Below are 17,772 nucleotides of genomic sequence, written 5' to 3'. Positions count from 1 at the left end.
TTAAATATTTTTCTCTAGAATATTGTTATGCATAATAATAAACTCCATAAAAGCTTTCTTAAGGAAAATGGTTGTATCATCTATCAATTACGGGAAAGTAAACAGTTCACTCTTAAACACCTGACAACCTGAAGCAGGTTTATCCCATGAACAAGGAGCTGTGCACAGGGCTGGGCCCAGGAGCCATTCCTGTGCAAGGCCTCTGCCTCCAGCCCTGCAGTATCCATCTTGGAGGCTAATTAAACTGCCTTCATGCTAGAACAGGACAGAAAAAAGAAAAAAAAAAAGGGGTGGGGTGGGGGGAGTTGTAAGCATTTGACAGAGTATCAAAGATGAAAGTAAAGATGGTAACATCTACCGTTCTAATCATAAACTCTTCCTCTGGCTTCTGAAACATACGTAGGAGAACAGGACACAGACCTGGCCCAGGTGCAATCAACTACCTCTCACAATCAGACAGCATTTCACACTGGCACATGCACCCAGACACGCTCTTGCACACGACCACATGCAGACAGATGCAGAGGCTTGAGCCTGATGGAGTTCATGCTTTCCTCTAAACACTGATTTTAAGATTCATCCTGATTTCTCCTCTCCCTCTCCTCCTATTTCTTCTTTACTACTCCTTAGAGAATTAAAGCCACCATCAAAGGTTAAAAATCTAAATGGGAGTGCTTGCAAATGTTTACGTGTGGCTTAATTCCCCACCCAGAGATTTAGCAACGGTTTTGTGCTGGGAGACATTTGTGTTGCAAGCCTGAAAGATCAAGTCCCTCCCCTAAAAATGTACAGACACCCTGCTTACCCTTGGAGGGCAGCGTCCCTCCCTCACTTTGAAGGCTGTATTACATAACCGCGGAAAAGAGGGAGGACCTCAGTTTTGATGGCAACTTCTTCCCTTTTTACTTCGGCTACAATGTTAGCCTTTGAGATCATCAAATATGGCTTTCAACATCCCACTTACACAGAAAAAACAACTTGGCCCAAACTTACAGATCATTCACATCCTAAACGCAGATCTCACTATCCTCTCTTCTTAGCTTTTGAAAAATAACTTGTCAAATCTCAAAGCTATTTACAGTTATCAGATCAGGCGAGAGGCTGACTTGCCGTAAAACACACTGAACACAACTGCCACCCACTTCCTTCCTCCCCACCTCCAAATGAGAATCCTGCATTTATTAAATGCTCCATCATAAAATGTGCACAGATCTGTCTTTTTCACATTTTGTTCATTTGCCATTCTGTACTCTGCTTGCATAAAAGTATTTCTGAAAATATTCAAGTCTGAATACAATAGGAAACATAACCAAAGAATCAATAGCCATGTCTTCTATTTTAGATATTCTAAAAGGCATATTCGTACAAATAGCTCTCGCATTTTGAAAAATCAATTTTAAAACATACTCAAAATGGAGTAAACGTATTTGTTCTGTGGGTGCGCCCATCCCACCCCCAACAAGCTGCCCTTCTTCCTCTAGGAATACAATTCAGGACAGTGATCGGAGTGCACTGAAGGAAGAGACCTACCTCACAGAACATATAGAGAGACAGCAATGTGAGGCCAAGGTTATACACCACTAAAATACCCCGGCAAGAGAACGGCTGCCTATTCTTCATATACTTTGGTCCCAGCCATACAATTAGTAAGTATATGACAGAGCAGATAAAAGTAGGTATATAATTGTCCAGAAGAAACCATCCTTTTACTCTGGTATCTGGAAAATAAGAAGAGAAAAAACATACAGTGATTAATAAGGCAGATATAAAACCACAGCTTTTTCAAACATTAAAAATCTTCTCTCCCAATAATTTTGTAATAGTCATCTAATTCTCAAGCTCCGAATGCCAGCAAAGCAGCTGGAAGAGGAAGCAGGAGCTTTCAATATTTGTCATACAAGGTGCAGCTCCTTGTTACATGTTCTGAATAATAACATGTGTATATCATGTGTGGCTTTTACTTAAAAAAAAAAAAGAAGAAGAAGAAATCTTCTCCAATGCATCTTAAAGAAACCAAGGAGAAAGCTAAAATTTCTAACTGTATTTATGGACCAGATCTGCTGAATGATGCACAGAGACAGTAATGAAATTCCAGAAATGACAGTCTCTGAACTCCGAAGTCCTCATCTTAGGTCAAGTGTCTGCCAGTCTGCCCAGCATGTAAAGACTCAGAAAACATGCTATTTATCCAGCTTAGCCACAATTACTGATTAGAAAGTCACCATCTGCTAGGAGGGCAATGGTCAACAGCAGAGGGGACAATAATTTTAAAGGAAAAAAAAGATGAAGCAGCAGTGACAGTGACTATTTTAAAAAAAACCATGTGAGCAGTAGAAGCTTGAGAGGGAAGACCTACACTGATGGGGGGGGGGGGGAAGGGCGTGGCTACAGGTGCAGGAGCAATCTCCCTTCTCCCATCCCTTTTCCTTGGCAGAGAGGAGGACAACTAGCTCCACGGAGCTGCCAGCAGCAATCTGACAGCCTCTCCTTGGATGGGGGCACACTCTCTGGCAGCCAGACCTCCTAGGTGTTAACTTGTCCCCTGTAAGAGTCAACTTCCGCCTGTGGCCGACCTCCAGAAGCCACTTCTGCTGCATGTTCCTGTCTGCATGCTGCTTTGTTGAGCCCCCAAAACCTATCACTCCTCAATCTGATCTACCCTCCAAGGCCACCGACTCAGGAGCTCAGAGGCACATGCAGTTTTTGCTTCCTGCATCCTCAGAGAAGCAGCAGCTAGCAGGGACAGTCTCTGTCCCTTCTTGGACCTCCTGACTGGACCATCCTGCTTTCTCCAATGCTTTTTCTCTTGATCCTGCAGGAAAAGCAACCGTCCATTTGGGGAATGGACTGTCAGTCTCCTTTCTTGCAGACATCCTAAATTCTCCCAGGGTGTCTCTGTCATGCTCCTCCCTTGGCTTCAGAGGGAGATGCCCTCCACCCTCTCTCCACTACTTATGCTAAGGTGGTGGAGTGGGTTACCACAGTTCTGCTGAATTGGTAGTTCTTAGAAGTCCTGCAGGGAGGTGGCTGGCCACAGTGTACTTGAGGAGATTCGTAGCACCTTTTGTTCTCAGCTCTAGGCCCTGGCTGTCAACTGTGAGGAAGCAAGTTCCCACTTAGCAACTAACATCAGATTGTTACATATGTTTGTGTCTACATATACATCACAAACACAATAAATGCACACACAAAAACCTCCCATTTCCTCTTATTTAATGTTCTATCTTACATCTTCCCTTTTTTTTATACCTTGCTTTTTAAATTTTGTAAGGCCATATCTGCAAGTATCCAGCCTCCTTCCATATTGCCAAGTGTTGCCAGAGTGGCTATCCCCACCATGCCCCCAGGCAGTAAATCTTTAGGGATGTAGCCAACTATGTTAGTCCTCGCCCACTCTCTGGTGACTTGTTCAGACATGGGCATGTGAAGCAACTGTGGCCACTGAGCTTTGAGGAGATGACAGCCGGGTGAAAGGCCCTGGGGAAGAGTTCCTTCTTACAAGCATGCAGATGGACAGATTCTTCCTTCCCCCTCTGCAGGTGCCACCGGGAGCTGCTGTGGTCATCCCGTAACCATGAAAGGTGGAGGGATTTTTTTCCCAGGACAGAACTGCTGATAGACTGAGGGTGCGAAGTACAGAATGACAAGAACAAGAGTCCTGGGTCCCTGGAATAACTTAGGAGTTGCTCAGTCTTGGTAATGTAAACAGATCATTTTTGTCACTGTTTCAGCCATTTAAAATTGGACCTTTTTTTTTTTTTGGTCCCATAAAGCTGAAATAAGGCATTATCTCAACACAAGAATATATAAAATGATCAACTTAGTTTTGCTCATTTGGCTGTACAGTTATTTACTTAATCAGTCTCCTACTGGTGGACATGTACATTATTTCCAGTCTTTACAAGCAATGCTATAAAGGAATATCCTTATTCACATCTCTGCAATAAATGATCAAGGTTAGCTAAGGGATCAAGTCTCAGGAGTCAAATAGCGGAGTCAAAAGGTATGTGCTTTTTGATTTCAATAAAAACACAATTACCCTCCAAAGAGATCATATCAATTAGGCCTTTCTTTACACCCTTACATTTCATCTCTACCATACTAAGAGTTGAAGTTTCCTTTCTTTTCTTTTGTACTTTAAAAATCATAAGTGAAACTGACAATCTTTTCATTTGTTTAAAAGCTTCTTACAGTTTTTTAATGGCTTTTTCTGTAAACCTATAAAGTTCCTTCTTTATAGGTACATCAGGAGATATTACAGATGACATTCAAAGAACACAATACGGAGCCGATTTACTTCCTTAAAGGAAATAAATGACGGAGTATAAAAAGTCAGATCAGGTGTATTTACCCACTGATGTGACACAACATGAAAGGACATTAATAGGCCCTTCAAATTATAAAAGGGTAACAGTTTTAAACCACCAGAGGAGTGCATTTTGAAACCCAGCTCCAGCTGGAGACTCACAAGAATTGAGGAAACATACCACCAATAATGGTGAAAGGTGCAGCGTTCTCAGGCTACAAGCTTTCCGCACAATTTGATCTCCAGCTAATGTCAGCAGAGGGTCACAGCAGCTGTGTTTCTGCTCTGATAGCCAGGGCACACTGCACTCTTTAAGACTGTCACAGGACTTCTCCAAGCCCCCTGTTATCTAGGACAAAGCATTGGTCTTCTCACAGAAGACGTTAATGTTTTCTAGAATCTCTTCATACAATATTTATAAGTGACTGTAAGGGGAGGGGAGCAAAACCAAAAACCACCTTACCTCGGGGGCCTAGCAATGCCTTGAAATAGGTACTAAGTGATGCATCAAAATTTTCCATTTTAAAACCTATTAAGAAAAACAGACATTGATTAATCTCTACTCAAAATGCTTTTTATACAGTATTTTTTTCATAAAAGAACAAGAACAAATCCTTTTCAAAGATGTGCTATGGAAAAGGTTATGTTCAAGCTTTTTTTTTTTAATTCCCAAAGTAACTTGTGTGTTAGGTCTAATTTGGAAATCAAAAGTAAAGACAGAATCTCGTGAATTCATGTTATAAATGAAGTGCTGGTTTTCTGAACTTCTTTTCGCAGTTCCATAAAAAATGCTTCCCGTGAAGCTGGAATCTCAGAGGGGAGAAGAGTGGAACCAGGCTGAAAAAGGTGGCAGACGGGAGATGATCCCGTCTGGGCAAGAACTGAAGCTTGATGAAAGACTGGGGCCAAGACAGGAAGAGCCATGTTAGAGAAAGGAAGCCCACGGGTAAAAAGATGGTTTCCTCTGCTTGCTATTTGCATCCATTATTATTTAGAAATACCTCACGTCCATGATAAAAAATTCAAATACCAAAAATGAAAAAAGACAGTAAAACAGATTTCATCCCTTTGCTCCAACCACAATCCCAGAGCCCCACTGTTCAAAGGGACCTAATAGTAACTTTTCTTGGACATAACTCTAGGGATTTTTCTCTTGTGAGCACAAAAGGAATCGTGCCAAATGGGTGTTTTTACAATTGTGGATTTCAATCCATTAATAGATGATTAGGTCAGTGTAGCATTAATAATTTTATTAATAATAATAGAAATAATAATCAACAGTGCTTTGTCCCTAGTGAGAATGAATATTTCCCTAAGTCTTCAGTGTTACTGTACTGTATTACATGAGTATGACAATATCAGTACTATGTACTTTGTTGTGATATAAAATATATTCTTACTATGGAGATCACAGTAAAAAAAAATTACACAGAAAACAACGTGGTATCAAGGAGAGTACATATTACTATTGCTTGCCTTCACTTGAAACATCTTGGAGATACTGTGTAGTGATACCCATAGTTACAGATCTACCTTCATCTTCTAAGCCTTTATAGCTCCCTCCATTCCACCCCCCCATTTAAGATTTACCTCTATAGTATTCCTAAGCATCTTTTCACATGCATATTGACTAGATTTTCTATATTAAAGTTAAAAGGCATATATTTTCAATTTTCCTGGTCAGTGCTCTTAGAGAAATAACCACAAATATTTTACCTACAAAGGGCAAAGGCAAAACTGGTTTTATTAACTAAGTAAGCTGTGAATCACTTAACAATACTTCTCTTCCTTGGTTTATGACACTGAAGTATATGTACTCTTTGGTTAATTTCGTGGATACACTTTACTTTATCCACCACTCTAGTAGTTACAATTGAGTCAGTCCAGCTGGCAGTAGTGAGGCAGAGAATCCAGCCAGGAGTAAGAAAGAGACAGGCAGAACCAGCAAGAACGCTTAGAAAGCAATAGTTACCAGGTTCTGTTCTGACATCTGTACTGCCCCCAGGGTGGGGGTGCGCAGGGACCATGGACTCCCCCTCAACCCATTGGCTGGAAACAGGAGGCCACCAACTCCCACATGTCCAAGTGTCAACAATTAGGTCCCTTAATAAGTACACATCACAGTACTAGGTCCCTTCTGAAATTCAGAAATTAGATTGCTTTTTAACATACTGTATTCCTAAGAGCATCAGACAGAACCTCTCTGGGGAACAGAACATTCTAAAAAATCTTGAGAAGGGTGGCTGGGTGGCTCAGTCAGCTAAGCATCCAACTTTGGCTCAGGTCATGATCTTGTAACTTGTGAGTTTGAGCCCCACATAGGGGGTCTGTGCTGACAGCTCTGAGTCTGGAGCCTTGGAGCCTGCTTCAGATTCTGTGTCTCCCTCTTTCTCTGCCTCCCTCTCCCCCCCACCCCGCTTGTGCTCTGTCTCTCTTTATTTATTTATAAATATTTATATATTTATAAATTATTAATTATTAAATTATAAATAAATTTATTTATAAATATTTATACATTTATACATTTATAAATTATTTTAAAATAAATACATAAATGAAACAAAGAATGTATTTATCCCTCTCCCCCACTCAAAATTAAAATTAAAATAAATAAACATTTAAAAATCTTAAGAACTGGTTAAGTTTTATGCTTCCTAAGCAGAATTCCTTTTAAAAAGAATGCCATCCTTAAATAAATGCTTTATCTATTAAAAGTCCTGCAGTTAAAAAAACAATTTAACCATATCCAATTATTTTCCATCATCTACTGAAAATCATCTAGAACACATAGTTTTAGAAGACAAACATCATGTTTTTGTGAAATCAAAATCACTCTAATATGGTTAGCTTTACCTGTGATGGGTGGTGGGCCATCTATGTGGAGGGCCCTGGGTCCCCTTCACCCTCAATCAGAGCAAACAAGCACAAGGAGGAACGAGGTTGTAAACGCCATGACTACTGGATGAATTACTGATGGATAAGCTGCCCACTGGGGACAAATCCACCTTTTTCCAAAACAGTTTGAAATCTAGATCCTGCTATTACTTAATGGGCATATAGCTTACAATGGAGCTCATTACGCATATAAAACCCAGGTATTAAGCACAAAGGCACTGAGAGCAGGTATGGGGCACAACAGGTTGGCAGGTAATTAGGTGGCTCAGTGCTGGGCTCTTCATTAGACAGCTTGGGTTTGCAACCCATTTTTTCTACCTACTAGCAGTATGACTTTGGGCAGTTATTTAATCTCCTATCTATAAAATGGGGGGAAATGTACAGTAAGTGCCTCAAAGGTTAAAAAGATCAAATGATTTCATATATGTAAGACCCTGAGGGCAGAGCCAGGCATACAGTGGGTCCTCAATAAAGGTCTCCTACTGTATGTCTACAATAGGTTCAACTCCATAATGAGTACTGCCAACCATCCATGGCCACTCATGCTTCTCAGGAGGGGCCTTTCATCCCTGACCCCTGTGTACTCAGTACTATCAGTGAGTCCCTAGTCATCATGATAACCCACCCACAATGTCCCTTTCAAGTCCTAACACCCCCAGGGGGACAGCAATGGAAGGTGGGTGCATTGATAACATCACATGAGAGAGGGGCTGGTCAGTATGAGGCATTATCTAAACATGGAAGACAAGGCTAAAATGAACGTACAAATCAGATACACAAATTATCAGGCTTCTACTATGTACAAAGGATTGCCAAGTAGGGATAAACACAAAGGAGCATACCTAAACACCCAGAACAAACTAGACATTCATGGTGTGGAAAGAAGCCAGATGCTATAAACCAACACCAAACTCATCTAGCAAATGAGTAGATGTTAGAATAATGCATACTAAGACAAGCTGTATATTTAACACCAAGTCATGAAGATAACATTCAAATAACAGTATTCTGGGATCTAACATTAGGAAGATGCCTGACAAAAGTAATAATGGAATCATTCTAAATTTTAACCAAGAGGACTTTCAGAGGGGCTGTAACCACTATTTCTTTCTTAATCTTTATTTATTATTTTGAGAGACTGAGAGACAGAGAGACAGAGTATGAGCAGAGTAGAGGCAAAGAGAGATGGAGACACAAATCTGAAGCAGGCTCCAGGCTCTGAGCTGTCAGCACAGAACCCAATGTAGGGCTTGAACCCACAGACTGCAAGATCATGACCTGAGCCAAAGTCAGCCACTTACCAGACTGAGTCACTCAGGTGCACTTGTCCCCCCCTCCCCCCACCGCCTGCCTTTTTAACGAAAGGAAGATACAGAAAAGGTGGAAAGAAGTAAGAAAAAAAAAGTTACAAATGACGGGAAACAGACAGTAGGATGGAGTTGGGAGTGGGGAGAACATCAGTGGTCTTGGAAAACCTGAGGCCCAGGACTGGTGGCATGAGCTACCGTTGTAAGCTGGATGCCTAGCACGTAGTTCAGCGTGACAACCCAGGCTACCATCCCAGCAACAGAAAAGCAGCTTGCCTAAACATAAGGTAAAGTCTCAGTCCAAGAATACGGAAGCCAGCAGCAGGTTACCAGAAGAAGCTGTGAAATTTAGTATTTGGAGATATTAAAGAATTTTGTCACCAGCCATCTATCCTGAGTAATCCCAGTATGAACCCACGCGGTGCAGAGCCCCTCAAGCTGGCGGCCTCAGAAGCACTCCTCCGTCTTTCTGGGACGAGACACCTCTAACAAAAGCACACTCGAGAGGCGATTTTCTCACAGACAGCACCTCTGTTTTTAGACTGCACTTTTTCTGAGCTTGAGAATTCCCATCTCAGGTTGGCAGAGCTTCTCCCAGGCAAATCTGGGAACCCGCGAAGCAGCCAGCCAGACCTGCTCCGAGAGGGCACGCAGGGAGAGTAACACTTGAGTGCTGCATCGCTCCTGAAACGTTTCCGGTGCAGGGGAGAAAGGAGGGGCCGAGGCAGCCTCTGGCGCACAGGGCCTTGGTCACTAGAGTCCTGACCGTGAGCCACAGGCCCGATTCTGGGCCGGACTCTGACATGTTAAAGGTTTCCCCCAAACTCTCGCCCCCACTCCCATGGCCGGACACATACCGTAACCCATCAGACACGGTTGTTTTTTTCACAGGTTACCAAGAGACAGTCGCCAAAGGTTTACTTTCCTTATTGACTAAGTATAAGCTCCGGGTTCCGTCCAGCCAGCCACGTAGCCAGCATCTCCCAGTACCAGGTAGGCACTTGCTTACTCACATCGTCCACTTACCCAATGCCAAGGGCACGGAGGCCCTGAGGGATGCAGCAGGAAACAAGACAGAATTGTAGACTGGTGGAGACACACACACGCACACGCACACGCATACACACACACTGTTATGTAAAGCGACTCTCAGCAAGAACATCATATAGCAGGGAAAAGAGGGCAGGATCACAGAATGGGATCTACTGTGGAAAACATGGTTAGAGAAAGTGACAAGCGAGCAGACACCCAAGTGGACAGAGCATCAGAGCACAAGGCCCTCCAGGTAGAGGGACAGGAGAATGCAATGGCTCCAAGGCCAGCACGTGCCTGGCAGGCTTGGAGGCCACAGGCAAGGCCAGGGGCAGGGGATGGAAGCAGTGAGGGAGGCCTTCTGCCCCCCACACCCCTCCTGGCACCCGGAGCTCACTCTGTGCTGGTCCGCAGAAAGCAACCACATGGCACAACTTGCAGAGAGCACGTGCCCAAAAGTCGGAGAACAGAAGATGCCAAACCTTAACTGCGCTCGCTGCCACCGTCCCCTCACCCCCCTGGCTGAGGCTGCCTGCCAGCACCAGGCCCTTTTGCTCCCTGTCTCCCTTGCTGAGCTATCTGCTGTGCCCCGGGACCAGTACAGAAGGTCTCAGCAAATGAATTATTCGCTGCCGGGCTAGGCGGGCACTTGCCGAGTGGCCTGTGGGCCCAGCTTGACAGCTTTGCACTTATCTAAAGGAACAGGAGAGGCGAAGGGCTCTGTAAAACCCAACACTTTGCCTAGTGATCTGGAATCCTGGGAATGGCATGACCCAGTCTGCACAAGCCATCCAACCATACTGCCAGGTCTGCGGCCTGTCCCCTGTCTTCCAAGATGCCAGTGGGCCAGAGACATCACTTTTCGATGACCCGAGTCACCCTGCTGGCAGCTGGGGCAAGCTGGGCCAAGAGGGAACACAGCTGTTTCATACAATTGTACTAGCAGGGACCAAGCCCAGGCACTGGGCCCATGGAAGAGGAGCTTGGGTCCTAAATGAAGCAACAGAATAAGCCATTCTTTGATCTGGCTGGTTCCGCACACAGACAGGAAAACGGCATGGTCAGCACCTCTGAGGATCCAGATCACACTGAGATCAAGCCAAGCATCACTTCCCCATCCTCTGTAACCCTAAGTCTGTGTTGCTCACTCAAACTACAGGGCTTCCCAGAATTACTGGTCATGATGGGAAGGAATAGGACCCATTAAAAAAAATTCCAACCATAACAGTATTCAAAGTGTTCACCAGTTCCTAGGCCACACACAGAAAACCAGGACAATAAAAACGGGATAAAAGTAGGAAATAGAGGCAGTAGGAAATTAGAATAGATTTGAAAGAATTCCTCTTTATGCACAATTTCCAAAAGACACACTGAGTTGAAAGCCACTTCCCACTATCAAGTTCTGGAATGTCTTTGGTAACCATGCAACTGTATTATAATTCTGCCTCACTGTAAGTATCCCACTTAGGAAATTGATTAATCGGGGCTGGTCACTCTCCATAAATTACTAGATTCTAAGTGGGTGTGAGACAGAGTACCTGAATCAAGTATTAACTCTGTGTCCTGGGACAATTTCCTCCCACATATGCTAAGAGTTTAGGATTGAGGTGAGCCTCAGGCCTGAATGTAAGAGAAAACACAGGAACTTCTCCTGCACAAAAGGCAGAAACCTGGACATACTGACATAAGCAGAACACAAAAAGGCAAAAACAGCATCCTCGAAAGAGAGTCCTCCTAATGTGGAAAATCCACCTGTCAGCTCCCTCCACGAGGAGGATATGCCCAGGTGAACTTAAATAAACATTAGTGTTCTCTTTGATCTATTATCAAAGAGCTTGCTAGAGGCTTGTTGGGGGGGGGGTGGAAAGACATCACAATAAGCTTTAAGCCAATCAGTGCACCCCCTCTTTCTATCTGGCTCCCAAGAGGGGCAACAAAATGGGAGAGAACGGGGGGGGCGGGGACGACAAAAGGTTGCTGGGGTAAATGAGAGACGGTGTAGAAAGTTGCTCCCATCACAGTGCTCAAGATGAGTTTCTGGTTTTGATAAGAATGCAAACGCTGGGGTGCCTGGGTGGTTCAGTTGGTTAAGCGGCTCAGGTCATGATCTCACGCCCTTCATCGGGTTCTGTGCTAATACTTCAGAGCCTGGAGCCTTCTTTAGATTCTGTGTCTCCTCTTTGCCCCACACCTGCTTGTGCTCGGTCTCTCAAAAATAAATAAACATTAAAAAAAAAAAAAAGAATGCAAACCCTAATCATCTTGGCTGTTTACCTCTGGGGCAGGAGTAAGTGGGAAGGCTGATCAGCAACAACAAAGTACTCAGATCTTAGGGCAAATTGGCTTTAAAAGACAGTAAGATTTTTTAAAAATTATGATAGTGAAGAAAGTTAATTTTCTAAACTCACAGTAGTAAAGATCTTTAAGGTCAAGTCTTGGCTTTTCTTGCTGCTAAGGCAATGGTAACAGGCAGCAGGCAGCTTGCCGCGAAAATTTCTTTTTCTGAGGTATCAGTGTAGTCACATTACTTTTGGCTTAAAAATGTGTTTACTGCAGACGTTTAACTACTGTTTAGTATAACTTCCTCATCATATCCTGTTTTATTTATTTTTTGAATTGTCACAGTTCATCTAAAAATGAGTTATTTGAGCTACAAGGGTTCAGGATGAAATTTCCCTCCATTTTTTCTTCTCCTACCCCTTCATCTCTTTAACAGTCAACTTGCATTATGCAGGCATGGGAACATTCTTCAAGTTGGCTGCCAATAACATGAAAAATCAAATAGTGCTTTAATTTCGTAGTCACAAGACTGTTTCCGGAATATAAAAAGGTTTTTCTAGGTTGGAGAAAATCAAGTCCAGAATGAGAGGAGGACCATAAATGATACCTTGTTCAGAAATGTTAAAATTAAAATATTAAATATAAAAACACTGTCAAAAAGACCATAAAGGAAATAGCTAAGTACTAGCAAGCTTTCAGCTAGGAAAAAAAATGGACAACAGAATTCCTATAGAATGCTGGCATCTAAATAAATGATAACTCTGGATTAAATCTTGGCTCAAGAGAAACTATCTTCCACATCAACCATGGTACTGTCACTCTGCCGACCCATGAATCTATGTTTGTTCTTTTTTACTGTAGAATTCCCATACTTTCTAACCTCCATGCTAAGAAATAAGAAACTCTTGTTAACACTCCGACACAATCATGTGTCTTATCATACATCATGCATGTAGAGAGAGAACACAGTCCTATTCGGAGCTTTAGATAAATAACTGCCAAATTAGAGCACCGATATGCACTACGAAGGACTGCTTCGGGTTAGCCACATGGCCAAAGACAGCTGAACAGCTTCCTTCTGGTATGTTTAATTCAAGGAGAGGTGGGTTATAAATGTTACGATAATCAGGTTTCTTTAGTACACAGGTAAGATCAGACAGGTTAAAAGAGAAGTGTCAGTCTCCAGCCCCTTGTTTGTTACCAGTTAATTAAGAGGTACTATTTGCATCACTGTGGGAGAAGGACAGTCTTCCAAAGCAGTGGAGTCACCCCGGTGGCTTTGCTCTCCAGTGACTTATCTATGGGTCTTTCCTTCCTGCTCTCCCTTGTCTTCACTGTCAACCCCTCTCCAAGGCCCAGATCAGGTGATGCAAAGGCTCCCTCTCTTTGGCCTCTTATGGCTTTGCTGTCTTAACAACTCATTTAGCAGACAGCAAACTTCAACTTGGATACTTATGTTTTCAGGTATTATGGGAACATACTCTGCACTTCCTCAAGTAAAGCCCATATCCCTCAAAGGACAAGTACTCCAACTTGTTCTATGTGTGCAACAATTATCTACTGGTGGTACCTAAATGAGATAAACCTATTGCAAAATAAAAAAAAGGGAAGACAGCATTAAGCAGTGACACACACTGGCCCACAATGACAGCTTCCTAAAACATGGACTAAGTCCTAGTTATAGAAGGTGTTCCCCAGAGAAGAGCTCCTCAGTGTTAGGGATGTGGAGCTCTGACAGAGAGGTTCTCCTCATAAGGTGTGAAACAAACAACAAAATACTATGATGATTTACCCCTCACCCCCACCCCCGTAAACAGCAGAGGGAACTTCTTCAGAAAGAAAGAGATGTATTTTTCTAATTTTGGAAGGCAATTCAAAAATATACTCAATCTGAGAATTCAGATGTAGATACATTTTTCAGCAGTGGGAAGTGGGAGAGTAACAGAGACTTCCAACTTTTCTCTAGGGGAATTCTCATCCACAGCTAAAGAACAGAATGTGCCATCAAGTTCAAAGTTCTTTCCCACGTTCACAGGAGGGGGAGGAAAGGGCCCCACACACCAACCTACTTACCCAACAAGTGTTTGGAGATGGGTTCACTGGAAAAGAAAATTATTCTTGTAGAATTCTGTTACCTTAAAGATGACAACTTCATTCTGACTTAAAACCAGAGTAATAAAAGGTGATGACTTCTACTTGAAGTCATCATGAAAAGACCATGCTTGAAAGACCATGCTAAGATACACAAAGAATACTCCCTGCTGGTGGACGAAGGCCAGAGGGCTGCAGATGGCTCAGAACTCTGCTCTCTTTGCTGACAATAAATAATTAATACCCATAAGGTGGCAGTGAGAGACCAAGGCAAAAGATCAGGTGCTGGGATCGGGTCATCCCTGTGACTGGTTTTATTTTTGCACTCCCAAAAACTCTCACAGAGGAACTACTCTTTACCAGTCATCTGAGATAACAAGTATTCGACAAATGCCTACAATGTGCTACACAGCACACTGCTTGGTTAGGAACTGCTACTGACGTGACCCTGACTTCTTGAAATTTCCAGTATTATATAGTGTGAGCCGATCACTTCGGGGAAGCACTGGGTAGGAGAACATGCTCCAGAGCCACACAGCCTGGGTTCAATTCCCTGCTCCATCACTTACTAGCCATGGGGGCTTGGGCAAGGGACCTGCTCTTTCATGCCTTGGTTTTGTTATTTATAAAACAATTAAAGTACATTCCTCATATGATTACATAAATTAATATATGCCAAATACTTCACATAGTGAGTGCATGGCACACAATACATATTGCATATATATGTGTTCTTATCCTTATTACAAAGACCTTTGGCACTGACCAATTTTGCACTCAATTATTCTGACTCAATAGTCAGAAAAATTATTTCTGACTATTTGCAAAGTCAGAAATCAGAGTTCCCTGCAAAGGCCACGGCCAATGAAACATGCTCATATCCACCACTCGCAGCTCGGATATTCCATATTTTGGATGGATCACATGCCATAATGAAACTTGTGAATATGGAGACTTTTAAGAGACTCTAGATAAATTTCTCTGGAATGTTAAGGGGATGCTGTCATAGACCCCTCTATGAGTGGGAGGGAAGTTCAGTGTTCATACTATCTTCAGTACAGAGTGGAAGGCAGTCTGTATCTAAGATGCCTTTTTTTGTGCGCCCAGCAACTCACATATGGAAGATGCCCAATGAATTTATTCATTTATTACAACTAGGGAGGTAGCTGAGTTGACAAAGGTCACAGGGCTTGGGTGGAGACAAAGTGTGAAGCCAGTTTTCCTACCCTATGATCAATTGCTCTTAAAACACCCCACGTAAACTTTCACAGAAACATCTTTATATGCTTATTAAAAGCATGGTGACAATATGTATAAAGATTGTCTGAGTTCATATCTATGAGAATGAGAAATTAACTTTTAGATTTAAAAAAAAAGTTTATTTATTTTTGAGCGACAGAGAGAGAGAGAGAGAGAGAGAGAATGCGTTCACGAGAACAAGCGCAGGGGAGTGGCAGAGAGAATATCCCAAGTAGGCTCTCTGCTGTCAGTGCAGAGCCTGAAGTGGAGCTCGAACTCATGAGTGGGACACTTAATGGACTGAGCCACCCCGGCGCTCCGATTAATATCATTTTAAATAACATTATCAAGTTAAAAAACATCACCTATGATGCTTAGCAACAGAGAGTCCCCAGATATCTTCCCTAAATGGGAAGATGATGGAGAAGAGAGCAACAAAATCCTCCTTGCCTTTTTCATATGCTCATCACCACTTCCACTATATCTCAATCAGTGATAAAATTATAGGCTTATATTTTAAATGATGTGATTATCAGTTATACTGTAATTATCTGTTCATTTGTTCACAATCCTAATGAAGTGCTAAGCTCTTCAAGGGCAACCCTCTGATGTTTCCATTTGTTATCTCCAGAGAGCCTGGATCGATGCCTGACAGATGGCTGATCACTGGTGGAAACCATGAACGAATGAGTGAATGAATGCCTTCGTGCCTTTTAGAGTTTCAAATCAGAGTTCTCAAATTCATGTGCATCGGAGAATCACTCAGGAGGCTTTAAAAAACACAACACTGTGGTCCCACCCCTAGAATTTCTGGCACCCACTCTTAGAAATCCTGATTCAACAGCCTAGAGACTGAGAAATTTGTCTTTTTGAAAAGTTACTGAGGTAATTGAGATGAACAGCCTTCTTTGGGAACCGCTGCTATATATACATATATAAATTGGGCTTTTGGACGCTAGTAAATCCCCTCTGGTTCTTGAACTTCTGTCACCCAGACAGTATCCATATACTGCATTACACCGAGAGTCTAGGCAAAGACTGGGGTCTCAAGGACAAACCATATTTCATTCTAACAAATTTTGTTACAATTCCATTTGCGCTAACTCCACCCACCAGGAAAAACAAGCACCAACAACAAAACCATTCCCTTTCAACTCATCTCTCAAGTGGAAATAAAACTCCATTAAGTTAGAAATCAGTTCTCTTATCTTTCAGACACTGTGTTACACAGGACATATCACATATAAGCAGCATGCATTAAAGCACTCTAAATTCTCTTTGCCTAGTCTGGAATGTCTGTCAGTAAGAGAGAGACCTAATCCCCACCACCTCCTGAGCCAAGCAAGCATCAGTGGTGGCCAAACGTGCCAAGTTCGGTGAGGACACTGAACTTCTCGCTCACTCAGCAGGTGTTCTGGACACACAGAAGGAACTGAGTAACTACCTGTTTAACTGAACTGAACTGGGCAGTGTGGGAGGCCACTGAATGGCTGCCACCACCAGAAATCATGGCACATACTTGGCCACAGCCAATTATGTGTACTCCTTGGAAGGAGATGAAGTGGACAATGGGAAGAATGTGGGCATTGGCGGATATGTGGGCTCTGGCTTAGGCCCTGTTATCATCAGTCCTACACTGAGCCATTTCTGACTGGTTTCATTATCTGGGTTAGATGGTCAAGGTTCCTGGGTACCTGGGTGGCTCAGTTGGTTAGGTGTCCGACTTTGGCTCAGGTCATGATCTCACAGTTCGAGTCCCACATCGGGCTCTATTCAGAGCCTGGAGCCTGGAACCTGCTTCAGATTCTGTGTCTCCCTTTCTCTCTGTCCCTCCCCTGCTCATACTCTGTCTCTGTCTCTCAACAATAAATGAAAGTTAAACAAACAAACAAACAACTTAGAGGGTCAAGGTTCCTTTCAGTGAATGTGGTATCTGTGAAAGGGAAGCCTTTAAGATGCCCATCCCCAAACAACCCACTCCCACAGTGAACCAGGGTTCTGTGTACAACCAATGGAAAATAGTGAAGGGGATGGCATGGCACTTCTTGGATTAGGCTTTTAAAATCATTGTGACTTCCATGCTGGTCAGTCCCCGTGTTCCTCTGTCTCTTTTTCAGATCACCAGCCCTAGAGAAAGCCAGCTGCCATGTTGTGAGCAGTCCTTTGGGGGAGGCCAGCATGGCAAGACCTGAGACCCTCTGCCAGTGACCACCTGAGTGAGCCTGGCAGCAGACCTCTGACCCCAGGGGGCTTTGTGGGGAGGGGCGGGGAGAGCACACCTACAGCTGCTTGAAAAACCCTGAGCCAGAACCACAGGGCTAAGCCTCTGTGGGATTCCTGAACCCCGGAGACTGAGGGAGATAAAGGATTGCTGGCTTCAGCTGTTAATCTTTGCAATAACTGGTTACTCAGCAACAGATACAAGGCGTAAAAACTAACAGGCCAGTGGGGTTGACAGGGGAGGTTCTTCAATGTCGACTCTCCTTTTTCCCTTTCCTACTGGTTATGACACATGATCAAGGCACCAACTGGCAGCATGGCCCTTAAGAATAAATGCTCCCCTCACCCTGAGTTGGAACTGATAAGGAAATGAAAAGGTTTGCTATCTGAAGTATAGAATTT

At 43.1% G+C, this 17,772-nt stretch overlaps 1 protein-coding gene across 5 annotated transcripts in view; it reads right to left on the bottom strand.

Annotated features, from left to right (window-relative positions):
- ELOVL5 (ELOVL fatty acid elongase 5) overlaps positions 1 to 17,772 on the bottom strand; it is a 99,110-nt gene that overhangs the window by 45,467 nt on the left and 35,871 nt on the right. For all 5 annotated transcript variants that reach the window (XR_005526642.1, XR_005526641.1, XM_039222952.1 and 2 more), the window contains 2 exons: positions 4,770 to 4,835; positions 1,531 to 1,718 (listed from right to left, as the gene is read on the bottom strand). Coding sequence is in view for 3 of the 5 variants with exons in the window: in XM_039222952.1 (XP_039078883.1) it covers positions 1,531 to 1,718; positions 4,770 to 4,827 (246 nt within the window). In the remaining 2 variants the exon portion in view is untranslated. The remainder of the gene's footprint in view (positions 1 to 1,530; positions 1,719 to 4,769; positions 4,836 to 17,772) is intronic.

This window comes from Hyaena hyaena, unplaced genomic scaffold (genome assembly GCF_003009895.1).
Source record: "Hyaena hyaena isolate Hyena2069 unplaced genomic scaffold, ASM300989v1 scaffold_1223, whole genome shotgun sequence".
Lineage (NCBI taxonomy): Eukaryota > Metazoa > Chordata > Mammalia > Carnivora > Hyaenidae > Hyaena > Hyaena hyaena.
Note: the sequence above shows the minus strand (reverse complement) of the source record. Positions and strands in the feature narration are given on the sequence as shown.